Source organism: Heteronotia binoei, chromosome 13 (genome assembly GCF_032191835.1).
Source record: "Heteronotia binoei isolate CCM8104 ecotype False Entrance Well chromosome 13, APGP_CSIRO_Hbin_v1, whole genome shotgun sequence".
Classification (NCBI taxonomy): domain Eukaryota; kingdom Metazoa; phylum Chordata; class Lepidosauria; order Squamata; family Gekkonidae; genus Heteronotia; species Heteronotia binoei.
In genome coordinates this window covers 160,974-186,917 of record NC_083235.1, presented here as the reverse complement: position 1 = coordinate 186,917, position 25,944 = coordinate 160,974, and the positions used below count along the sequence as shown (strand labels likewise).

At 47.9% G+C, this 25,944-nt stretch overlaps 1 protein-coding gene across 1 annotated transcript in view; it reads right to left on the bottom strand.

Moving 5' to 3' along the window:
• The window catches only part of RASAL3 (RAS protein activator like 3), a 49,284-nt gene extending 35,248 nt beyond the window's left edge, over positions 1 to 14,036 (bottom strand). Inside the window, 4 exon segments of the mRNA XM_060253221.1 lie at positions 3,347 to 3,367; positions 6,051 to 6,138; positions 10,217 to 10,341; positions 13,631 to 14,036. Coding sequence (XP_060109204.1) covers positions 3,347 to 3,367; positions 6,051 to 6,138; positions 10,217 to 10,341; positions 13,631 to 14,036 — 640 coding nt within the window.
• Positions 14,037 to 25,944: the final 11,908 nt, after the last annotated feature.

The following is a 25,944-nucleotide window of genomic DNA, read 5'->3' as shown; positions in this document are numbered from 1 at the left end:
CCAGGATTCTTGTGTATATCTTATAATCATTATTTAATAATGAAATTGGTCTATAATTCTTTACATTTGTGACATCTCTATCTTCCTTTGGAATCAACGAAATTACAGCTTCTTTCCATGTATTGGTTATTTTCCCATTTAATCTTATTGCATTCATCAATTTTTGAAGTTTTGGTACTAATTCATCTTTAAGCATTTTAAAAAATTTTGCCGTATAGCCATCTGGTCCAGGTGCCTTCCCAAATTTCATTACATTAATCGCTGCTTCAATTTCTATTTTTTTCAATTGGATCATTCAAAATTTTTTCCATATATTCAGTTAAGGGTGCTATTTTGATCTTTTGCAAATACGTTTCAATCCTTTTTTTCTTTACTTTAAACCCTTAAATAAATTAGCATAATACTTAAAAAATTCTCTCTTTATTCCTTCTTGGTCCACCATCTCTTTTCCATCAACCACAGTTTTGTTAATAATTTTACTTTCTCTCTTTTTCTTCAGTTGCCAAGCCAAGTACTTTTGCTCCCTCAAAAGATTTCTGTTGTAATTTTTTCAAATTCCATTCCATTTCCTTATTTAACAAATGTCTCATTTGTGTTTGCAATATTGTAATCTCCCTTATAATTTTCTTTTTCCCTGGCCTTTTTCTTAATTCACCTTCTTTTTTCTTAATTTCATTTTGAATGTCCAAGATCTGTTTATCTTTTGCTCTCTTATCTTTATTATTCAGTGTTATTAATATTCCTCTCATTACTGCTTTATAGGCATCCCATACCATCTGAAATTCTATATCTTCTCTATCATTAACTTGGAAATAAGCGTCAGTTTCATTTTCTAAAGATGTCACTATTTCTTTATTTTGTAGTAAATCTTCATTTATTCTCCATCTTCTTGACTTTTTAGACAATTTTGTAATCCACATTATTGGGTTATGGTCAGCTCCTATTTTGGGTAAAATCTCTATCTTCTTTGTTTTAAGTCCCAAATCTTTGGTACCCCACAACATGTCAATTCTAGAAAAAGAATTATGTCTGGCTGAAGAAAAGGTATAGTCCCGTACTTCAGGATTGAACTTCCTCCATATATCCTTCAAGTTCTCTTGTTTAACCATCTCAAAAAAAGATTTTGGCAATTTCCCTTCTTTATCATTTTTTTTTCTTTCCAGATCTATCTATTGTATTGTTCCATTAAACTCTCCCATCAACAAAATTTGCTCATAAGTCACTTCATCAAGATGTTGCATAATATTTTTAAAGAAAATGTCCTTTGCACCATTTGGAGCATAAAGTCCCAACAATAAAGTTTTTTTAGCATTCAATAAAATTTCCACTGCTATGTATCTTCCATCTTTAACTTTAAAAACCAATCTCGGGTCTAATTATTTTTTAATATAAAAAATTACTCCTCTCTTCTTCTGTTCAGCCAATGTATAAAATTCTAGTCCCAATTGCTTACTCCATAAAAAATTATAATCCTTTTGTCTAATATGCACTTCTTGTAAACAAACTATATTACAATTTTGTTTTTTTATCCAATGAAATGTTGCCCTTCTTTTTTGTGGTGAGTTTTGTCCATTTACATTCCAAGATATCAATTTGTAATCCATCATGGTGCAAATTCTTTATTTTCCCCATAAGATCTACGCAGTTCCTGTGTGTTTGTAATTGTAATCTTTTTTCCTTGAAGTTCAAAGCTCAAACCTTCAGGTATTATCCATCTGTATCTCATTCCATTGTCACGTAATTTTTCTGTTAGTTTTTTATATGCATTCCTGTCAGTTAACACTTGTCTTGGCAACTCTTTCATAATTCTTATTCTACTACCTCCCACTATCAATGTCTTTTCAAAATTTTTGTTCATGATTTTTCCCACCATTTTTTTTTGTCATAAAACTTATGACCACATCTCTTGGCAGATTTTTCTTTTTTTGCATAGAGTCAATTTACTCTATACATATAATCATACATATTTCTATTCCCTTCATGATCTTCCTCCAAAAATTCTGCAATTATTTTTATTATGTATTCTTTCAAATCTGATTCTTCATCTTCTGGTACACCTCTCAGACGAAACTGTGTCTCCATCAGCTTGCAGTCATGTATTATCACCTTTTCTTGTAATTTTAACAAGGTAGAATCATGTGTTTTCACTCTCTCTTCCACCTCTTGTACTTTTTTTGTTATTACTACAGTCTCATTTTTGAGATTCTCTATCTCTTTTTTAATTATTTTTTGAGTCCTCGATATCCTTTCTTATTTTTTTTTTTAGAGGCAGTTATCATTTCTTTCATCCCCTTCATTATACTGGCTTCCATTGCATCTAATTGGGCTTCCATTTTCTCCATTGAAGCAGACCTAGTATGAATTTGCTTCAGAACTGACATGTAAAAAAGATCGAATTTTTTTATCTCACCATATTAAATTTGGACCATCAGGTTTAATAGAGTGAAGCTTGCCCTTTCCAATAAACCCAATTCCGCCGTCCTCTGAGCCTCCCAGACTCAGATATTAATGTTTAAAGTTTTTATTTTCCCCAAAATGGTGGTCGCAACTTTTGCTTCACTTTTAAAAATTTTCCTTCTTTTCCCTTTATCCAATTCAGATCTTCTTCACCACTGTCCAATAGTCCTTATTTTCAAATTACCAACTGAATTAACTCCACCAATTTTTATTGTCCCAGTCACTTTAAAAACGTTGTTAAAACTTTGTCCTCTCAACAATGGCCACCGATGTTTCTTTCTGATATTATAATCCTAGAGTAAGCTGTTTACTTCTCTTACTTCCTTCTTCTTCCTCTGGTACTTCCTGCTTTTCCTGCCACCAAGTCTCATTTCACTGGTAGAGAAATCTCGGGATGTCTGACTTACTTCCTGTGTTGACTGTAAGTGCTGCAGATCTATGATGATGGGGCTACTTCCTCAACCGCAGATATAAACAATAAATTCCTTTCTCTTTTTAGCACTGTCTTTCAGATTTACAAAGTTAAGGAAAGCAGCTCAGCTCAGCTTGCCATTTTCCGATCCCGGAAGTCCTCAAAATATTTAAAAGATTAGCACTCTTGAAATATTTTGTTTATTTAACAGTTTCTGATAAATGACACGTCTTGTTCTGAATTATTGCATTAAATTCTGGAGACAATGTCTGTGCGGTAGCAATCTGGAGTATGCTGCTCAGGTGTTGTTCAGGTGTGTGTCTGGAAGTTGCAAACCTACTTTTGATTTACTGACATTCATTGCAGAAATCTCATGGTCAGTGCTTTGAGCCAAAGACCCAGGGAAAACAAATGGCTGGGCATTGAGAGCTTTAGTACATAAGTTGTTACATGTGGTGGTCTGCCAATGGAGAAAACAGAGGCTTTGCTCTTTAGCTGCTGTGATATTGCACAAGCCTGGCAAAACAAGCTGCGATGAAGAAGGAAGCAAGAGAGAGAAGGAAGCGGATGACAGTGAGTTGCTGCTCATGGGCCTGATAGGAGCCCATCGGGTTTTTCACCTCTGGGTTAAACTAACAACAATTTAGGCTTCCCAACTCCCCCGCCCTGGTGGGGGACCTCCGAATTTGCAGCCTCCTCCCCCGCTCTCCAAAAATCCGGAAGTGTGTGGGGAAAACAGCGCCAATTTTGGTGCCACTCTCCCCCATTGAGTTTCCCAGTCCTTATTATTGGGCGGAGGAGGAAGAAACTAGGAATCAGCTTCAGCCCCCCCTTTTCTGAAATGGCTGTGACTCCCAAGCAGCCCTACTGAGCCATACTAGAGGGCTTTTGCTGACTGCAGCCGGGCTGAACGAAGCCCAGTCCAGCAGGGGCGGGGCAGTCTTTATAGAAAAGGCGGGGGCTTTTCTTGCTGGGCTCTGTAGCCGTGGAAGGGTAAAAAGAGCCGAGCTGTTTGCTAGAGAGGCCGGGGGGGCGGCATAGGGGAAACTGAACTGGAGGGTGAGGTGGCGGCTTGAGACAGGCCAAAGCGGGAAGAGCCCTGCAGCCAGAGCCCAGGAAGGTCCCCTCCCCAGTAAGTCCTTGCAGTCTCAGAAGGGAGAAATCCGGCTCTCACCACGTGCGGGGAGAAGAAGGGGTGTTTAAATCCCAAGAAAAGGTGTTGTTCTTCTCTGTCGGAGTTTCCCTTTGTCTTGCCTTGGCGAGTGGGGGTGGAGTGTCCACAGGGCTTGCTTGCGAGGTTTGGAAAAGAGTGGAGGGGTGGGGGTCCAGACTCCAGGCCACCCGCATTCCTGAATCCAGCCCTCCTGCAGGGTGGAAATATATTCTCTGGGATAGATTGCTCATTATTTTAATTTTCTTTTCAATTTATTGGATCTTCTGTCTGTACCGTTCTATCGAGTGTCTCTTACATGTTGGAAGTCACCTCGAGTCCCATTCCGAGGGGGAGGGGGGGGGAAGGAGCAGGATACACATTTGATCAAATAAATAGCCACCATGGTGTCCCAGGGATGATCACATGAGAGAAATCATTCAAAGTCCTGCACCAGGAGTGGCCAAACTTGCTCATTGTAAGAGCCCACAGAGAATAAACGTCGGATGTTTGAGAGCTGCAAAACATGAACATCAGATGTTTGAAAGCCGCAAGACTGGGAGGAAGGCAAATAAATGGAGGAGGAGAGAGGGAGGGAGGGAGAGGCAGAAAGAAGGCAGCATTAACTTTAAATGCATTCTTCAAGCGACCAGCTGGCTTGGCTTGGAGAAATGATTTAAAGAGACAAATACCTTCTTCAGACTGGTCAGTGGGGTGGGGTGGGGTGGGGTGGGGGGCTTTGAGAGCCATACAATATGTATGAAAGAGCCACAGTTTGGCCACCCCTGTACTACATATTTGGGCCAGTGCTCCCCCCATCTGCAGTTTTCGGAGTGTGTCTGTTTTATTTCGTTGCATAATTATAAAACAAAGTGTGACTCCAGTGGCACCTTTAAGACAAATGAAGTTTTATTCAAGGTATAATGTTTTGGGTACAAGCACACTTCTTCAGAAAAGTCCAGGTTTTTGCATTTTGTAAGAAAGGAAATATCAGGCTGTAGCTGTGCGACTGTGAGTTTCTTTGTAAGGCTGATAAAGTTTAATTCCTCATAGCTTCATGTGGTGCGTTCCATGAAGATAGATTCAGGAGGGGAGTAAATAAAACCTTTCTTTGGTCTTAAAGGTGCCATTGGACTCAGACTTTGTTCTTCTTCTTCAAACGCTCCTAAATGTACATTAATTATAGCCTGCCATTTAATAGTACTCAATGCAATCAATAGGATGGTATGCTCAATACACTATGAAATAGAATTTGGATAGTAGAACCAACCAGGAGTCCGAAAAACAGTATTGAAGGAAAGCATAAATGTTAATGGCACCCAATAAATAATGCAAAATTACACAGCAGGATACAACTTACAGCAAACTATACACAGGAGTATAGGAGTATAGACTCTGCAGAATTGATCCGCGGGTATCTGGGGCTCTGGGGGGGCTGTTTTTTGAGGTAGAGGCACCAGATTTGCAGCATAGCATCCAGTATCTCTCCCCAAATTACCCCCCCCCCCAAGAGGGTCCAATTTTGTGAGCCTCAAAAGAAGATGCCCCTATCCTTCATTATTTCCTATGGAGGGAAGGGATTTAAAAGATGTGTGGTCCCTTTAAATGTGATGGCCAGAACTCCCTTGAAGTTCAGTTATGTTTGTCACACCCTTGCTCCTGGCTCCGCCCCAATGTCTCCTGGCTCCACCCCCAAAGTCCCCAGATATTTCTTGAATTGGACTTGGCAACCCTAAACAACATCCTTTTCTAAGAGTAGTTCTGTCAGAGAGTTTTCTATTCCGTTATATTGCATTATATCACAGACATCATTCTGATAAACTTTTCTAAGAGAGGAAATGTTGTTACTGGATTCCAGCTTTGTATTCTCCTGAGCCTTATGACCTGGAAAAGTTTGCTGATGTTTAAGGTGCCGCTGGTCTTGAATTTCAGTCCACATGCAGGTGAGCATCAGTGGTCCTGCGTTCCAGACTCTGGAGCCTGGCAGGGGCTGTGTGAGTTCTGTGCATGCAGCAGCTTCTCAACACTCACCATAGGTCATCTGGCCATGCAGAACTGGGTACACAGAACTCGACTCTGAAACAGAACTGCTGGTTCGTTCCCGGCTCTGGAGCAGACTCTGAAACACCAAAGAGAACATGAAGGAGAGGGGGGTGGAGGGGGTCCCCTTTGAGAAGAAGGGCCGGCTGTCAGGGAAGCAGATCCACAAGCAAACAGACTTGCCCTCTGCTCCACAGCAGGCTGCAGGCAGCAGGAAGAAACTGCTCTTGCTGAGAAGAACCTGAGCCCAGACTAACAGCACTTAGGGAAGGGGAAAGCTATACGTAGTCAGACTTATAGGTTGGACTTCAGAAAGGCAAACTTCAATAAACTTAGAACTATGCTGGGTAAAATCCCATGGTCAGAAATACTTAGGAGGAAGGGGGTTCAGGAGGGGTGGGAGTTTCTTAAAAGCGAAATACTGAAAGCGCAATCACAGACGATTCCTATGAGAAGAAAAAATGGAAAAAGCCTAAAGAAGCTGAAGTGGCTCCATAAACTTGAGAAATAAAAAAGAAATAATAAAAGACTTGAGAAATAAAAAAGACTCCTTTAGGAATTGGAAGGAGAGCCTTATAACCCAGGATGAATATAAGCAAATCACCAGAGCTTGTAGAGAAAAAGTTAGGAAAGCTAAAGCTCAGTATGAGCTTAGGCTGGCCAAAGATGCTAAAAAAAACAAAAAAGGGTTCTTTTCTTATGTTCAGAGCAAGAAAAAGAGCAAAGACATGGTAGGCCCATTGCGAGGGCAAGAAAGTGAAATTGTAACGGGTAATGAAGAGAGGGCGGAACTGCTCAATTCCTACCTTTCCTCAGTCTTCTCTTCTGAGGGAAACGGTGCTCAACATGGCAAAAACAGAACATATAAGGAGGGTATGAAGTTCCTACCTAGGATCAGCATAGGGGTAGTACACCTAGTTTCTTTAAATGAAACTAAGGGCCAGATGAATTGCATCCAAGGGTTCTAAAAGAGCTTGTGGATGTAATTTCTGAGCCTCTGGCTATTATTTTTGAGAATTCTTGGAGAACAGGAGATGTGCCAGAAGATTGGAGGCGGACGAATGTTGCCCCCATCTTCAAAAAACGGAAAAAAGAGGATCCGGGTAACTAGTACCGACCCGTCAGCTTGACGTCTATACCTGGAAAAGTTTTAGAACAAATCATTAAATAGTCGGTCCTGGAACATTTAGAAAGAATGGATGTGATTACTAAGAGCCAGCATGGTTTTCTCAAGAACAAGTCATGTCAGACTAACCTGATCTCTTTTTTTGAGAAAGTGACTACCTTGCTGGATCAGGAGAATGCTGTAGACATCATTTATCTGGATTTCAGTAAGACTTCTGATAAGGTTCCCCATACTATCCTTGTTGACAAGTTGGTAAAACGTGGTTTGGATCCTGTTACCGTTAGGTGGATCTGTAACTGGTTGACAGATTGCACCCAAGGAGTGCTTGTGAATGGTTCCTCATCTTCTTGAAGAGGAGTGACAAGTGGAGTGCCTCAAGGATCTGTCCTGGGACCTGTTTTGTTCAACATCTTTAGCAATGATTTGGATAAAGGAATAGAGGGAATGCTCATTAAATTTGCAAATGATATGAAATTGGGAGGGGTTGCAAACACAGAAGAAGACAGAAACAGGATACAGGATGACCTTGACAGGCTGGAAAACTGGGCTAAAATAAATAAAATGAATTTTAACAAAGATAAATGTAAAGTTCAGCATTTAGGTAGGAAAAATGCAATGCATGGTTATAGGATGGGGGAGACTTGTCTTAGCAGTAGTATGTGCGAAAAGGATCTAGGGGTCTTGGTGAATCATATGCTGAACATGAGTCAACAGTGTGATGCGGTGGCTAAAAAGGCAAATGCAGTTTTGGGCTGTATCAACAGAAGTATAGTGTCCAGATCACGTGATGTGATGGTATCGCTTTACTCTGGTCTGGTAAGACATCACCTGGAGTATTGTGTTCAGTTTTGGGCATCACATTTTAAGAAGGATATAGACAAGCTGGAGCGGGTCCAGAGGAGGGTGACGAAGATGGTGAGGGGTCTGGCGACCAAGTCCTATGAGGAAAGACTGAAGGAGCTGGGGATGTTTAGCCTGGAGAGGAGGCAGCTGAGAGGTGATAGGATCACCATCTTCGGGTACTTGAAGGGCTGTCATATAGAGGATGGCGTGGAATTGTTTTCTGTGGCCCTGGAACGTAGGACCAGAACCAATAGGTTGAAATTAAATAAAAGAGTTTCCGGCTCAACATTAGGAAGAACTTCCTGACCGTTAGAGCGGTTCCTCAGTGGAACAGGCTTCCTCCTCGGGAGGTGGTGGGCTCTCCTTCCCTGGAGGTTTTTCAATAGAGGCTAGATGGCCACCTGACAGCAATGAGGATCCTGTGAATTTAGAGGGAGGGGTTTGTGAGTTTCCTGCATTGTGCAGGGGGTTGGACTAGATGACCCTGGAGGTCCCTTCCAACTCTATGATTCTATGGTTAGAGCGGTTCCTCAGTGGAACAGGCTTCCTCCTCGGGAGGGGGTGGGCTCTCCTTCCTTGGAGGTTTTTCAGCAGAGGCTAGATGGCCATCTGACAGCAATGAAGATCCTGTGAATTTAGGGGAAGGTGTTTGTGAGTTTCCTGCATTGTGCAGGGGGTTGGACTAGATGACCTTGGAGGTCCCTTCCAGCTCTATGATTCTCTGATTCATTTGAAGCAGGCAGGGGAGGAGCTGTTGTGGGCCACTGAGCATCTGTGAGCCACGAGCCCCAAAGGAAGCGCCTCCCTTGCCTGCCTGCCTGCCACAAGGCCTGCTGCTGCTGCTGGACGCTGGCTCATTTCCCCTGCTGGGATCAGCAGACTAGCACATGGATGTGGGACCCTCCTGGTCTTCTCTGGCTGAGAATCCAGGCACTTCTTCCACTACCCAAGAACTCTGTCTCAAGCTACTTGCATAGTTAGTTGAAAACCAGATACAGAAAAAAGCAGATGAATAACTTTTTAATAGAGGCTAAAAGCTGAGTTTGTCCTTCTTATCTTGCTTTGCCAGATGTGCCTCATCTGCACCTGCAGATGTGCTTATTCAGCACTTGGGTTGCTTATCTCTTATATAGTTTAGATAATATCATGTGATTCAGGTGGGGAGTCATGTTGGTCTGAAGCAACAGGACAAAGTTCTGTCAGGCACCTTTAGGACTAGCTTAATTCTGGGTGTAATTCTCGTGCATTTGCACGCGCACGTCTTCTTCAGTTGGACAAGATTTAGAGCTGAGAACTGATATTTCTCTATAAACACGCATTCTTGTCACAAGCAAAGCACGTTTCTCAGGATGGGAGTCTCAGAAGAAGAACAGGTGAGATTCCTTGGTGGGGGGTGGGCTTTTTGATTACCTCCAAAAGCAGGGAGACAAACACCCGAACCTTGATTTGCTTCTGAACCTATCACTTGCTGTAAGCAGCACTCCCTCCGGGTGCTTTGAGAATTTTAGAATTCACTTTCACAGTAATCATAGGGTTAACTTTTTCATGCTTGTTTTTGTTCTCCCTAGTTTTTAAAGAAAATAACTTCTGGTTTCAATAAAAGATAAAAGTTTCTGCAGGTGTCTGTCTGAGAACTGCATTTATTCTTTTGTATTGTCAGCTTGAAAGATTGTAAATTGCCCTTTCAGAAGATAAATCCAGGAGAACTCTGTTGCTAAACATCTTTTGCAAAGGAAGAGCCTTAAAAGAGTTAAGTTCAGGTTCTCTGCTTGGATGCCAGAGGGAATCTCTCCTCAGCACACTGCCTCATGGGCCAGCAACTCTTTTGGGTGGCCAAAGCACAGCATTGAAAGGAATCTCCAAGCCGGGCCAGAAGGCAAGAGGCTCTCCATTGAGTCCGGAGATCCTGGCAAGAAATCTTCAGCACTGACAAGCAAACATGGTCTAGAATGAGGGTCCCAATGGCCAAACACTGGGATCTCCCAGGCTGCAAACTGAAGCCCCGTCTAAGGCATGCCTGGGAGGCGCTACCTCTTGGTCTGGCTGGGTGTGCCAAAAGGAACCGCCATTCTCCCTGTTTCCAGTGCAGACTACTACTACCAATGCTGCTGCTGCTGTTGCTGCTGCCACTTGTATGGCTGTCCATTCAAGCCCCGCCACCCCCAGGAGACCCCAGCAGGGCACCCACCGCCTCATCTCTGCCCAGGAACAGCAGCTGTCGGTCCAGCAGAGAGATGTCGGCCACATCCCAGAGGGCGGCCTCAGGAGGAGTCCCCAGAGCTGGCGGAGGCGGCTGGGCAGCAGAATCCCCCCCTAAAGGAAGACACAGGGAGAGGCGGTGTTATGGCAGGCAGCTGGCAAGGCAATCAAGACGCACCTGATAATGCAGAATGCTTTCCTCTCCTCCTTAAATAATCCTTGCCTACCACTGCACTTCCTGCTTCCACATGCTGCCCCCCCTCGCTCCCCACTCCTCCTCCTCTTGTTTCTGTCACACAGGAGGGGTGCCCAAGAGTCAGGTCATCAGGGCCTGCTGTGAAGCCAGAGGCTGTGGGAGTGAGGTGTGGTCAGAGCGGGCCCTACACTGTCTGGCACCCTAGGCAAGGCGAACTTCTGGCAGCCCCCCCCCCAACTGATAATGTCACCATTCACGTGGGGGGAGCCCCATTCAGTGTCCCCAGAAGGCCAGCGCCCTAGGCAACCCCCTAGTTGGTCGAGGGGCAGGGCTGGCGTGGGTGCGTCACGTTTCATTGGCCGCTTTCCAGTTCAGTCAAAATGGACAAGATCCTCGCTAGAGAGACCAAGGCCCCGGAGACTGGTTCTGGAGTAACATGATGGGTCGATCTAAGACTGTGAACAATCAATTGAAATAACCCACGGCCTTCAGACCAGCCACATGATGGGCCTAGCCGGAAGACGAGAACTCAGCACGTGAGGGGCTCTCCTCACCCTTGCGACCCCTTTGGCTCACATCCTGTAGTCTGGATGCTGGATTAGGTTTTACTCCTAAATTAGCTTGATCTGCCATGAACCATGCAGACATCAATTAGAGCAATGACGGCTACCGCTGGGGGTGGGGCGGAGGCTGCTGGAGAACCCAGCACAAGACTCTGCCCCCTCCCCCCTCCCTCCCTCCCGGATGCTAGCCGCGTTGGCCCAGGGAGAGAGCCGGGAGGGAAAGGAGGGGGTGGCTGCTGCTTCCCTCCTGCCCTGGAGGGGGCGGATCGTGCCTGCGCTTGCTTGTGGGGCAATCTAGGTGCGGCCAGAGGGAGGGGCTGGGAGCAACACCCAGGCAGGGATGATGATGCAGGCAGCCGCAGGGCCTGACTCTGACATCTCTCCCGGGCAGCATTCTGGCCCCAAGGAACTCGTCCTCCTCTCAGTCGCCCAGGTCTCCCTACTCCCATCCCTTGAGAACTGTTGCTGGCTTAACAGCCCTAAACAAAACTTGCAAGAACCGTCTGTTTGCTGCCTGGAGTTATTTGGAACATTTAGGTAGGGCTGTGGAAAGGGAACGGAAACCTGACACACACTGGAACCTTCTATGCCAATCCAAAAACAAATTAGGCATATAAAGCATTTGCAGATTGCTGGGGGGGAGGGTTAAACTTAACTCTTATGTTTCGCTGGCATTGGTTTCTTCTGCATCACAGAGTTTGATTTTTACCAGAACCAGGACATTTTTTCCTTGCAAGGAAGGATGTAGGCAGTGCAGTACTATTTGGGTGTGGGCTGCATCTTCCCTTCATGGTGACTTTATTTCATGAGATCAAGAGAAGAAAACGAATGCCAGTCTCTGTCTCGGAGCTTCTTATTTTAATTACTCTCTGCCAGTTACTTTTTCCTGCAACATGCTCCCCTGAGAAGAATATGCACCTCTGACCATGTGCAGAATATCTTTCTCCCAACCATCCCCGAAGCCTCTGTTCTCCACTCTCGCAGCATCTGAGAGCTGAAAATGAAGCAGAGACTCTGTCTTGTGTGGGGCTAAAGGGGGCATGGGAAGCCAGAGCCTACAGGAGTATTGGGGCACAGGGCCTTTACAAGTGAATTCTAGTCAAATGGAGATAGATGTAGGTGGGCAGCCGCATTGATCTGAAGCAACAGAACGAAAGCCAAGTGTAGTGGCACCTTTAAGACCAACCAAGTTTTATTTGTTCTTGGGAGCATGCACACTTCTTCAGATACATTGAAACAGACGGGTAACTTCCATTTTTCAGTGCATCTGAGGAGGTGTGTGTGCACACAAAAGCTGATACCTTGAATAAAACTTTGTTGGACTTAACGGTGCCACTGGACTCGAATGTTGTCCCATTCCAATGAAGACTACGTACCTTTAAGCACCCCAGCTAGGCAGAGGTTTTGCAGCTTTGTGGCAGCTTGCAGGTCGCCTCTCAACCCACCCAGATCTCTAGGCTCTCTCCTTCCCTCCCTCCCTCCCTCCAGGCCCTCCGTGAGCAGTGGGGCACTGAATCTAGTTGGGTTGTGTTTATTCTGGGGGGGTGGATTTAATCGGCGTGAATCAGCATTGGTTTGAACTGTCTTTGCTAACTGTCTTGGGTCAAGCAGGTTAAAAAGGTCTTCAGTACAGAAGCTGAATAAAGCCCATAACTGAAGCAAAGATGTCCAGGCTTCCTCTCCTCCAAAGGGAACCAGCTGAGGGAACTGCTGCCCAGGAAGGTCTCTCCAGTTGGGGAAGGGCATGTCTGGTATCTCTCCACACACCAGACCCCAGACTTTCATGAGGGAAAGGGGAATGGGGGGTGCTGAATTCTGCAGCAGACAACTTCTGCCCGTGTGAGGCTGCTGATGTGCGGAAGGCACAGACACCTGTGTCTGGTGTCAGTCCCTGACAATGGAATACTTCTCAGCAGACGGGTCATGTGCTGTCTTGATTTTGCTCTCTCTGCTTATTATAAGTCAATCATTTACAATTGCGTAACAAGAGCATTTACCATATATATGCAGGTATATCCATGAATATTAATCACTAACTCATTCCATTTATATCCATAGCCTTTTAGTTTTGTAGATAACTTAGACATGATGGTTTGAATTGTATCTTCATTCTGGAGGAAAGGGGACCAGCTGCTGGGGAAAGGCCTCACCTCATCTTGTCTCCCTGGAGGTGAAGACTGATGTCTGGGCAGTTGGAAGGTGGCCTTGACCGAGAGGGCCGATGAGGGGGGGGGGATATAATTCAAAGGCTTTATGCAGGAGAGAGTCAGGCGGAAAATGTTTTGAGCCGCTGATTGGTAGACTAAATGTGAATTGTAACTTTCGATTTCCTTCAGTCTGGCAAGGCAGAGCCCTGGGGATGCATGCAAACTGTGTTTGCTGCCTGATCTTTCACTAAAGGCTTCTTTCTTCTGCATGGCCTCAGGAGGTCTCCTGACAGCATCTGGGCAAAACCTTACAATCTGCTTTAATGCCAAGTTGTCAACATGAAACCGCCCTTTTAGTGGTGGGATAGAGGCTGGCCTGAGCGATTGAGTGGAGACTGCACTGGGAAGGGGCAGCCTTTCCATGCCCCCTCAGCCCCCCTTGGGCCTTCTCTGCTGCATCCCACTCCAGACCATGACTGACCCAGCCCTTGCCTGACCTGGCCTTGCTTCCTGGGGCACAGCTTCCTGGTGCTTCCAGTGGGACATGGAGCGCAGATACTTCCGTAGGTTCAGCTTGCTGCCACCACCACCTCCTTCCTGGGCTTTGGGCATCTTGGCAGGGGTAGAGAAAGCCCTCTGGAAGACCGACCTCTTGGCAGCAGCTCGGCCATCTGGGGAGGACGTTGCTGCGGGCACTTTCCGCTCACTGCTGGGCTCAGAAAACTCACTCTCCGTCTGGCTTTGTGCGCGCCTCCATCTCTGCGGTTTGCCTCTGCGCCCGGATGCTGGACTCGGGGCAAACTTTGGCACCTTCTCCCCGTTGTGGGGGACCATCTGCCACCTGTAGGAGCTCAACAAGGAGGGAGCTTCTTTCCCGGGCCTCGACTTGTAAGAGGCCTCCATCTGCTAGGAAAAAGCACACCGGAGAGAGGGCAGATCAGGAGAAGCCCCTGGCTCTGGCATCCATTTATTCCCTCCCTCCTCCCCCACCAGGCCCCAAAGCAGCTGTGATGCAGCAGCAGCCTCTCTGCCCACCACAACCACCCTGTGAGAAGGGGAGACCGGCCCAAGGTCCTCTGTCATCCCCCCAGGGCAGAGCAAGGGATTCAAGCCTGGGAGCGCGGTGTCCCAAGGACTAGCATCATCATTAATAATTATTGTATGGCGAATAGTGTGTCAAACAGCCAGGAGATCCTAAGATTGTCTGGCAGCCAAAAGCTCCAGCTCCTTTTTAGCATTATGCACCATTAGGTGGGGAGCTGGACTTGTTTTCAGGGCAAGAAACGGATGAGAGGTGGTTTCGCCACTTCCTCCCTCTGAGTCATGCTCTGGTCTTCCTTGGAGGTCACCCTTCCACATGCTAGGCAAGGCTGAACCCTGCTGAGCTTTCAAGATTGGATGGGATCATTGAGCTAGCCTGGGATCACAGGACCCTAGAGTGGGAAGGGACCTCCAGGGTCATCTAGTCCAACCCCTCACAACACCTCCCCCTAAATTCACAGGATCCTCATTGCTGTCAGATGGCCATCTAGCTTCTGTTTAAAAACCCCCAAGGAAGGAGAGCCCACCACATCCCGAGGAGGAAGCCTCTTCCACTGAGGAACTGCTCTAATGGTCAGGAATCATAGAATCAGATAGCTGGAAGGGACCTCCAGGGTCATCTAGTCCAACCCCTGCACAATGCAGGAAACTCACAAACACCTCCCCCTAAATTCACAGGATCCTCATTGCTGTCAGAGGGCCATCCAGCCTCTGTTTAAAAACCTCCAAGGAAGGAGAGCCCACCACCTCCTGAGGAGGAAGCCTGTTCCACTGAGGAACTGCTCTAAACTCACAAACACCTCCCCTTAAATTCACAGAATCCTCATTGCTGACAGATGGCCATCCAGCCTCTGTTGGAAAACCTCCAAGGAAGGAGAGCCCACCACCTCCCAAGGAGGAAGCCTGTTCCACTGAGGAACTGCTCTAACAGTCAGGAGTCATAGAATCCTAGTGTTGAAGGGGACCTCCAGGGTCATCTAGTCCAACCCCTGCACAATGCAGGAAACTCACAGACACCTCCCCCTAAATTCACAGGATCCTCATTGCTGTCAGAGGGCCATCCAGTCTCTGTTTAAAAACCTCCAAGGAAGGAGAGCCCACCACCTCCTGAGGAGGAAGTCTGTTCCACTGAGGAACTGCTCAAAACTCACAAACACCTCCCCTTAAATTCACAGAATCCTCATTGCTGTCAGAGGGCCATCCAGCCTCTGTTGGAAAACCTCCAAGGAAGGAGAGCCCACCACCTCCCAAGGAGGAAGCCTGTTCCACTGAGGAACCACTCTAAACTCACAAACACCTCCCCTAAATTTATAGGATCCTCATTGCTGTCAGATGGCCATCTAGCCTCTGCTTCAAAACCTCCAAGGAAGAAGAGCCCACCACCTCCCAAGGAGGAAGCCTGTTCCACTGAGGAACTGCTCTAACAGTCAGGAGTCATAGAATCCTAGTGTTGAAGGGGACCTCCGTGTTCATCTAGTCCAGCCTCCAGCACAATGCAGGAAACTCACAAACATCTCCCTCTAAATTCATAGGACCCTCATTGCTGTCAGATGGCCATCTAGCTTCTGTTTAAAAACCCCCAAGGAAGGAGAGCCCACCATGTCCTGAGGAGGAGGCCTCTTCCACTGAGGAACTGCTCTAATGTTCAGGAATCATAGAATCAGATAGCTGGAAGGGACCTCCAGGGTCATCTAGTCCAACCCCTGCACAATGCAGGAGACTCACAAACACCTCCCCCTAAATTCACAGGATCCTCATCGCTGTTAGATGGCCAGCCTCTGCTTAAAAACCTCCAAGGAAGAAGAGCCCACCACCTCCCAAGGAAGCCTGTTCCACTGAGAAACCACTCTAATGGTCAGGAAGTTAGAATCATAGAATCCTAGAGTTGGAAGGTACCTCCAGGGTCATCTAGTCCAACTCCCTGCACAATGCAGGAAATCCACAAATATCTACCCCAAATTCACAGGATCTTCATCACTGTCAGATGGCCATCTAGTCTCTGTTTCAAAACCCCCAAGGAGGAGAGCCCACCACCTCCCAAGGAAGCCTGTTCCACTGAGGAACTGCTCTAACAGTCAGGAAGTTCATGGAATCCTAGAGTTGGAGGGGACCTACAGGGTCATCTAGTCCAACCTGCTGCACAAGGCAGGAAACTCACAAAATCCACCCCCTAAATTCACAGGATCTTCATTGCTGTCAGATGGCCATCTAGCCTCTGTTTAAAAATCCCCAAGAAAGGAGAGCCCACCACCTCCCGAGGAAAAAGCCTCTTCCACTGAGGAACCGCTCTAACAATCAGGAATCAGAATCCTAGAGTAGGAAGGGACCTCCAGGGTCATCTAGTCCAACCCCTGCACAATGCAGGAAACTCACAAACCCCTCCTCCTAAATTCACAGGATTTTCATTGCTGTCAGATGGCCATCCAGCCTCTGCTTCAAAACCCCCAGGGAAGGAGAGCCCAGCATTTCCTGAAGAATTCTTGAATCCTAGAGTTGGAAGGGACCTCCAGGTTCATCTAGTCCAACCCCCTGCAAAATGCAGCAAATCCACAAACACCTCCCCTAAATTCACAGGATTCTCATTGCTGTCAGATGGCCATCTAGCCTCTGTTTAAAAACCTCCAAGGAAGAAGAGCCCACCACCTCCCAAGGAGGAAGCCTGTTCCACTGAGGAGCCGCTCTAAACTCACAAACACCTCCCCCTAAATTCACAGGATCTTCATTGCTGTCAGATGGCCATCTAGCCTCTGTTGAAAAACCTCCAAGGAAGGACAGCCCACCACCTCCCAAGGAGGAAGCCTGTTCCACTGAGGAACTGCTCTAATGTTCAGGAATCATAGAATCCTAGAGTGGGAAGTGACCTCCAGGGTCATCTAGTCCAACCCCTGCACAATTAGAACATAAGAAAATAAGAGAAGCCATGTTAGATCAGGCCAATGGCCCATCCAGTCCAACATCCAGTCACACAGTGGCAAAAATTTCTATATATATATACACACTGTGGCTAATAGCCACTGATGGACCTCTGCTCCATATTTTTATCTAAACCCTTCTTGAAGGTGGCTATGCTTGTGGCCGCCACCACCTCTTGTGGCAGTGAATTCCACATGTTAATCACCTTTTGGGTGAAGAAGTACTTCCTTTTATCCGTTTTAACCTGTCTGCTCAGCAATTTCATCGAATGCCCACGAGTTCTTGTATTGTGAGAAAGGGAGAAAAGTACTTCTTTCTCTACTTTCTCCATCCCATGCATTATCTTGTAAACCTCTATCATGTCACCCCGCAGTCGACGTTTCTCCAAGCTAAAGAGTCCCAAGCGTTTCCACCTTTCTTCATAGGGAAAGTGTTCCAGCCCTTTAATCATTCTAGTTGCCCTTTTCTCGACTTTCTCCAATGCTATAACATTCTTTTTGAGGTGCGGCGACCAGAACTGCACACAATACTCCAAATGAGACCGCACCATCAATTTATACAGGGGCATTATGATACTGGCTGATTTGTTTTCAGTTCCCTTCCTAATAATACCCAGCATGGCGTTGGCTTTTTTTATTGCAAACGCACACTGTCTTGACATTTTCAGTGAGTTATCTACCACGACCCCAAGATCTCTCTCTTGGTCAGTCTCTGCCAGTTCACATCCCATCAACTTGTATTTGTAGCTGGGATTCTTGGCCCCAATGTGCATTACTTTGCACTTGGCCACATTGAACCGCATCTGCCACGTTGACGCCCACTCACCCAGCCTCAACAGATCCCTTTGGAGTTCCTCACAATCCTCTCTGGTTCTCACCACCCTGAACAATTTAATGTCATCCGCAAACTTGGCCACTTCACTGCTCACTCCAAACTCTAAATCATTTATGAACAAGTTAAAGAGCGTGGGACCCAGTACCGAGGCCTGCAGCACCCCACTGCTTACTGTCCTCCACTGCGAAGACTGCCCATTTATACTCACTCTCTGCTTCCTATTACTCAGCCAGTTTTTAATCCACAAGAGGACCTGACCTTTTACTCCATGACTCTCAAGCTTTCTAAGGAGCCTTTGATGAGGAACTTTATCAAAAGCTTTCTGGAAGTCAAGGTAAACAACATCTATCGGGTCTCCTTTGTCCACATGTTTGTTCAGCCCCTCAAAGAAATGTAACAGGTTAGTAAGGCAAGATCTTCCCTTGCAGAACCCATGCTGAGTCTTCCTCAATAACCCGTGTCCATCAATGTGCCTACTCATTCTGTCCTTGATAATGCTTTCTACCAACTTTCCCGGTATTGAAGTCAGACTGACTGGCCTGTAATTTCCCAGATCTCCTCTGGAACCCTTTTTAAAGATGGGGGTGACATTTGCTACCTTCCAGTCCTCAGGAACGGAGGCAGATTTCAATGAAAGATTACAGATTTTTGTTAGAAGATCCACAAGTTCAACTTTGAGTTCTTTCAGAACTCTCGGATGTATGCCATCCGGACCCGGTGACTTATTAGTTTTTAATTTGTCTATCAGTTGTAGGACCTCCTCTTTTGTCACCTCAATCTGACTCAGGTCTTTCAACACCCCTTCCAAAATTAGTGATTCTGGGGTGGGCAAAAAGTTCTCATCTTCCGCAGTGAAGACGGAGGCAAAAAATTCATTCAACTTCTCAGCCATTTCCCTATCCTCCTTCAGTAATCCTTTTACCCCATGGTCATCCAAGGGCCCCACTGCCTCCCTGGCTGATTTCCTACTTCTAATATATATAAGAAATTTTTATTGTTGGTCTTTATGTTTTTTGCAATATGCTCCTCATAGTCCCTTTTTGCCTGCCTGATCACAATCTTGCATTTGATTTGCCACAGCCTGTGTTCCCTTTTATTAATCTCACTTGGACTGGTTTTCCACCGCTTAAAGGAGTCCTTCTTACTTTTTACAGCTTCCATTAATTTGTTTGTTAACCATGCAGGCCTTTTCTTATGCCTGCTTGTGCCTTTTCTAACTTGTGGTATGTATTTTATCTGAGCTTCTAGGATTATAGTTTTAAATAGTCTCCAAGTTTCCCCAAGGGTTTTGACCGTATTTACCTTTCCTTTCAGTTTCCTCCTCACATGCCTCCTCATCTCAGTGAATTTACCCCTTTTAAAGTTAAATGTGGTTGTGGCGGTCTTTTTGGGCAACTCCTTATTTATACAAACGGTGAAATCAATAACATTATGGTCACTGCTCCCAAGCGGCGCAATCACTTTTACATCTCTCACCAAGTCTTGGGCATTACTGGTAGGTTCTGAGACCATCTGCTCCATAGCACAGTCATTGAGAGGATCAAGAAACTCAATCTCTTTCTCTTGACCAGAACACATATTGGCCCAATCAATCAATGCAGGAAACTCACAAACCCCTCCCAAAAATTCACAGGATCTTTATTGCTGTCAGATGGCCATCTAGCCTCTGCTTCAAACCCCCAGGGAAGGAGAGCCCAGCCACCATCTCCTGAGAAGGAAGCCTGTTCCACTGAGGAACCGCTCAAATGGTCAGGAATCCTAGAATCCTAGAGTTGGAACGGATGACCAGGGTCATCTAGTCCAACCCCCTGCACAATGCAGGAAACTCACAAACACCTCCCCCTAAATTCACAGGATCCTCATTGGTGTCAGATAGCCATCTAGCCTCTGTTTAAAAACCTCCAAGGAAGGAGAGCCCACCACCTCCCAAGGAGGAAGCCTGTTCCACTGAGGAACCGCTCTAAACTCACAAACACCTCCCCCTAAATTCACGGGATCTTCATTGCTGTCAGATGGCCATTGAGCCTCTCTTTAAAAACCTCCAGGGAAGGAGAGCCCACCACCTCCCCAGGAGGAAGCCTGTTCCACTGAGGAACCGCTCTAACGGTCAGGAAGCTCTAATGGTCATGATGTCCAGGTCAGGGCTGAAAGCAGTCGTGTGACACTCTTAAACACCACAAAAATGATCCCCATCACCACCACCATCACCACCACCACCTTCAGCTCCTTGCCTCTGGCCCTTCCTGCATTTCCTGAGCCTACAAGGGTGGATCCCTGGTGCTCCTGTGGCAGCAGCAAGAAGAAGAAGAAGAAGAAGAAGAAGAAGAAGAAGAAGAAGAAGAAGAAGAAGAAGAAGAAGAAGAAGAAGAAGAAGAAGAAGAAGAAGAAGAAGAAGATGATGATGATGATATTGGATTTATATCCCACCCTCCACTCCGAAGAGTCTCAGAGCGGCTCACAATCTCCTTTCCCTTCCTCCCCCACAACAGACACCCTGTGAGTTGGGTGGGGCTGGAGAGAGCTCTTGCAGCAGCTGCCCTTTCAAGGACAACCTCTGCCAGAGCTATGGCTGACCCAAGGCCATTCCAGCAGGTGAAAGTGGAGGAGTGGGGAATCAAACCCAGTTCTCCCAGATAAGAGTCCACACACTTAACCACTACACCAAACTGGCTCTGAAGGTAGCCCCACTCCAAGGAGGCCCCTGAAGGGACGGGGGAGAAGATGCTCTTTGTCCAGCAAGACGGAGGAGGGGGGAGTGGCTGGAGGGGGGAAGCCATCACTGCCTCCTGCCCCACTCTGTGCGAGGAGAGGAGGACCCTGGCTGCAGAGGGCAGTGCTGGGGCTGACGGTGGCTGCTGCGCGGGGCCAGGTGCATTGCGGAGGCCACCCTTTGCTCCCAGCGAGGTTCCTCCTCCTGTGCCCACGAGAGCAGAAGTGGGGGAAACTTCCCCTAGCACTCTTGCCTCCCTCTTGCCAGCCCTGATGGCATCGGGCATTGCAAGTGACTGAAGGACAAGCTTGCATTGGATGTGTAGCAGAGGGGATTGTGGGCCTTGCCGCCTGAGCAACCAGCCCTGGTCCGATCCGCAGTCCTTGTCCTCTGCCACTAGGCAGTGAGAAGGGAAGCAGGCCGCCTCTGCCACAAGGGGGGGGGCACCGCTGCATTTCCTGCCACAGCGGTGAGTGCTTCCCATCAGGTGGCCACCCTGCACCCCCTCAAGGTAGGCAAGCGGGTCCCTCAAGCAGAAAGGGGGGGGGGGAAGAGGCGCAGAACACTTGCTGCTTCCAGTCGACTAAGTGAAACGTTTTAGGATTTCGTGAGGGGGGCTCTGTGTTGGGCAAGCCCTGGCCTGTAATGGAGACTGGGTAGAAAGCAGGATGAAACAGCACAGCTATTCATTTTCATTTATATTTTGCCTATCTCATTGGGGCAGATTTATAAGTATGTGACAACTATTCATCAAGCAATAAGTCAATTACAAAATACAATAACATCTGAATAGTAGCAGCATTTGAATCTAACAGCCAAGATTCTTAGTAAAGCGAAGCTATTCAGTCAGTCATAGAATCACAGAATCATAGAGCTGGAAGGGACCTCCAGGGTCATCTAGTCCAGCCCTCTGCACAATGCAAGAAACTCACAAATACCTCCCCCCCTTCTTTCCTTCTTCCCTCCCTCCCCCTCCCTCCTTCCTTCCTTCTTACTCTCTCCTTCCTTCTTTGCTCCTTCCTTCCTCCTTCCTTCCTTCCTCCTCCCTCCCGCCCTACTTCCTTTCCTTCCTTTCTCCCTCATTTCCTCCCCCCTCCCTTTCTTCCTTCCTCCTTCCCTCCCTCCCTTCTGCATGCATCTGAGTTTAACAGCAGTGCTTCCTTCCTAACAATCTTACAGCATCAATCTTACAGCTCTCCCCGATGCTGTTTAACATCTATATGCGCCCCCATGCCCAGATTGCCAGGAGGTATGGGTTGGGTTGCCATCAGTATGCTGATGACACCCAGCTCTATCTACTGATGGACAGCCGGTCTGCCTGTACCCCAGAAAATCTGGACTTGGCACTGAAGGCCGTGGCAGGGTGGCTTAAGCTGAGTCGAGTGAAGCTAAATCCGACAAAGAAAGAGGTCCTTTGCCTGAGCTTCAGCGGCCTGGGAATCCCCCCACTTGTAGTGGTGCCCAAGGTCAGAAGCTTGGGGGTGCTACTGGAACCTTCATTGACAATGGAGACCCAGATAGTAGCCACTGCCAAATCCGCCTTTTTCCACCTTAGGCGGGCAAGGCAGTTGGTCCCTTTCCTTGATCGTGGTGACCTGGCAACTGTGATCCACACTGTGGTCACCTCGAGATTGGACTACTGTAATGCAGGAACTGCTCTGGCTTCCAATAGTGCACCGGATTCGCTACAAGGTGCTGGTTATTACCTTGAAAGCCCTATACAGCCGAGGACCTGTCTACCTTGGGGACCGTCTCTCCCCACGTGTTCGCCAGAGGGTACTTAGATCAGGGACGCAGAATTTAGCGTCACTCCCCGGGCCGAGGGAGGCAAGATTGAAGACCACTCGGGAGAGAGCCTTCTCTATAGCGCAAGACACCTTTATTTCCACTTGCTTTTAATGGCTAGCCACATAGGAGGGTACTCAAGAAGACTGAAATTACTGGAATGTGTTATTATTACTAGCACCAAACTGTTTTTAAAACGTTTTAATTGTTTTATTGTAAGATTTTAATTAGTTAATGTTTAATCTGTAAATGCTTTTACTGTTGTGAGCCGCCCTGAGCCTGCTTCGGCGGGGAGAGCGGTATATACATCCAATAAAAATAAATAAATAAATGATCGATTTCCCCCCCTGAAGAAGACAGACGGCTGCCCTTGCAGCTGCCCACGAAAGCCCCCCAGCCAGAAGCCCAACCATTCCCAAGCGGCCAGCAAGGGGGGGCGGAGCTAGAAATGAAGCAAGTGAGCCAATAAGGAACCAGCTGGGGCAGAAAGAGAACTTCTTCCTCCAGGCAGATCTCTTGGGAAACTGCAAGTCTACCGGTGATAATTCCACAAACCCACATGTTTGGGTCTGGACAGTTTCTGCAAGAGAAAATCTCCCCCTCTGGATCTCCCACCAGAGGTCTTTGTGGTGGGTTAACTTAGCACACTTTGTCTCCCACCAAGCCTATGGTCCCTCCCCGCCCATCCCACAGGGAGGTGAGGCTGGCCAGCAGGCACACAGGGGCCTCCATGGCAAAGCGGGGATTGGAAACTTCTCCTCCCAGGATGGACAACGCAGTGAATGAGGAGCAGCGGGTGGCTTCTTTCTGGGGCTCCCCTGAGGCTAGGGTGGGAGCGGACACGGCAAAGGCCCCTCTTCCCTTCTGCTCCCCCTTCCCACAAGCCCCCCTTGCAGTTCTGTCCTTCCCCACAACCCTCTCAGCTCTGCTGGAGTCCCTGCAGCCAAGACCCTTCGGCGCATACCTTCGTCTCCCTTGCAGGGGCACCCAAGCAAGCAGCTGCTCAAGGCTGTGGCCCAGGCCGCTCCACTCAGCACCCTCCTTGGCTTCCTGCTGCCGGAGGGTCCTTCCTGTCTGCCTTCACCACCTCTCTGTCTGACTGGTTTCCTTTCCTGCTCACCCGGTGCTTTGCTACTTTCACATGTGATCTGCAGCAAGATGGTAATCTCGCCTCACCCTGAGTCAAGCTGCTCCCTGCAGAGTGGGTGGCAAAGCCGCCAGCAGCACCCAGCACCAGCCGCTGCTGCTGGATCCGGAAGGAGACGCCCAACAGCCTGCCTGCTTGGGGGGGTGGCTAAGTGCACAGAACCCGGTTTGATTCCCCACTCCTCCACTTGCTGCTGCTGGAATGGTCTTCGGTCAGCCAGAGCTCTCACAGAGCTGTCCTTGACTGTCTGTCAGAGCTCTCTCAGCCCCACCCACCTCCCAGGGGGTCTGTTGTGGGGGAGGAAGGGAACGGAGATGGTGAGCTGCTCTGAGACTCTGAGATTCAGAGTATAGGGCGGGATATAAATCCAATATCATCATCTTCTTCTTCTTCCTTCAGATCTAGAGGAGGGAGGCTCTAACCTCTTATTCTGTGCCATCTTCCAGGACCCTGACGCCAGTCACTCCAAGGGCACCTGTAGGCTCAAGGCGGCCATCTGCGTCTTGCACCCCTCCCCCCCTTGTAACTGGCTGCTCAGAGTCTCCATGACAGACAGAAGCCACCATCCTGTGAGTGACCGCCAGTGTCCAAATAACAGGGCCCAGCTGCCCCAAGGCCACAGCCAAAACACCTTGTGTAGTAACCCTTGGAGCTGCCACACAAAGTTCTCCAGGCATCCAAGGCAAATAACTCCATATTGGTGCTGGAAGGGAAGCATGTCTGCCTCAGCTTCCCTGCCTTTCAGGAAAAGCCCCCTGGGCATGCACCTGATGGGCTTGGGGGGCGGGGAGGAGGCAGTCAGGAGCAGCGGTGAGCTGCCAATTAGCCCATCAGCCTCATCTCATCTCTATCTTGGCCTGCAGGAGACTTTCACTGCCCCTGGGGCTGGCCACATCTGAGGTGGTCCCGTGGGTGTTTCTTAATTGTGGGGGGGAGATTGGCCTATGACTGGGGTAGGAGGTTTAGTAAGGCTGCTATTTCAGTGCTGCAGCTGGAAGATACAGTGGGGGGGGGGCATCCAGCCCTTCAGAGATGGCCAGCCTCCTGCTCCCCATCTCAGGAGACATGAAGGTTTCAATTCAAGGGCTGCTGTTGTGCAGCCCCAGATCCCCACAAATAAAACTATCCTCCCATCTAGGTTCTTTGGGAAAGACAAGAGCAATCAGGTTTTCATGACCAAAACCTGGCTGGGTGAAAAGGAAAGGGCTCCATGCTTCCAGGAGTGTTTGTCTCCTCAGCCAGCTCCACCTGGTGATGAGGTGCCCTGACCTGGGGAGCTCCTTAAAGGCCGTGCTCCTTCCCTGGGGCAGTTGAGTCTGGGGGTTCAGCCAGTGGGGAGCCAACCACTCCAGTCTTGAGTTTCCTGGCAAAGGCAAACGACACGCAGGCTTCACATCGGCAGGGAGGGGAGGGGGGAGTGGTGCACCACAGTATCCTTCCTGCCACATCAGGTAAACAACCCATTTCAACCCGAAAGCATCTTTCAATTGCCAAACTAGTTAGAAAGCGGCAAGCCAGCAGGGGGTGGGGGGGCTACCCAGGGCTTCACATTCTCTGCCCCACTGGGCAGAAATCATGGGGGGGGCTCCTGGCTCTCAGGGAGCAGGCTCACTTCCTGGAGGAGGTCAGGGTTGTTGACCTGGAGCAGCTGAGAGGGAGACAGAGGTGTGTGGAGGGTCCCTCCGGCACTTCCTGGGACAGCCCCTCTCTCCTGTGCAGACGGCTCTTGTCAGCTGAGGAGAAAGGACACGACCCCTTTGTTGGATGACAGACCACTGTAAGCTCATACCAAGAACACCAATCTGGGGTGGGGGTGGACACTTGTTAGTGGGTAATTTGATTATTAGGAGTATGGGAGCATCTTGAGGGAGAGGTGGCTTGTCAACCTGGTGCAAAGGGTGCAGATGTCACACCCTGCCGACATAGGCGGACAGTGCTGAGGAGGAGTCGGAGGTCACAGTGCCTGTTGGCACTGACCATACTGAGAAATGCAGTTGTGTGGCCTCTGCAGGGAAAATTTGGGTTCTTGGGCAGCAAGTTAATGGCCGGGACCTCTTCTCAGAATTGCTGCTGGTTCCATCTAGACAGGAAGAAATTAGGGGTCACAAAGCCTGGGAGAGAAAATGGTACAGGAAACAGTTTGTGCAGGAAAGAGCTGGACTTCCCTGAAAGAGCCAGAAGGAAACCCCATTGCTGGCACTTCCTCTCAAAAAGGTGGCAAAGCAGCTGGTGGGAGGGGGGCGGAATTAATGGGAAATGGCCACCTCTGGGTGGAAGCTCTAGAGGCAGGACTGGGGGAAAAAATTTTTTGGGGGGTATTATGTTATATACCACCAAGGGGCATGTAATCAAACAAGTTAGATAAGACTGAAGGAATTAAC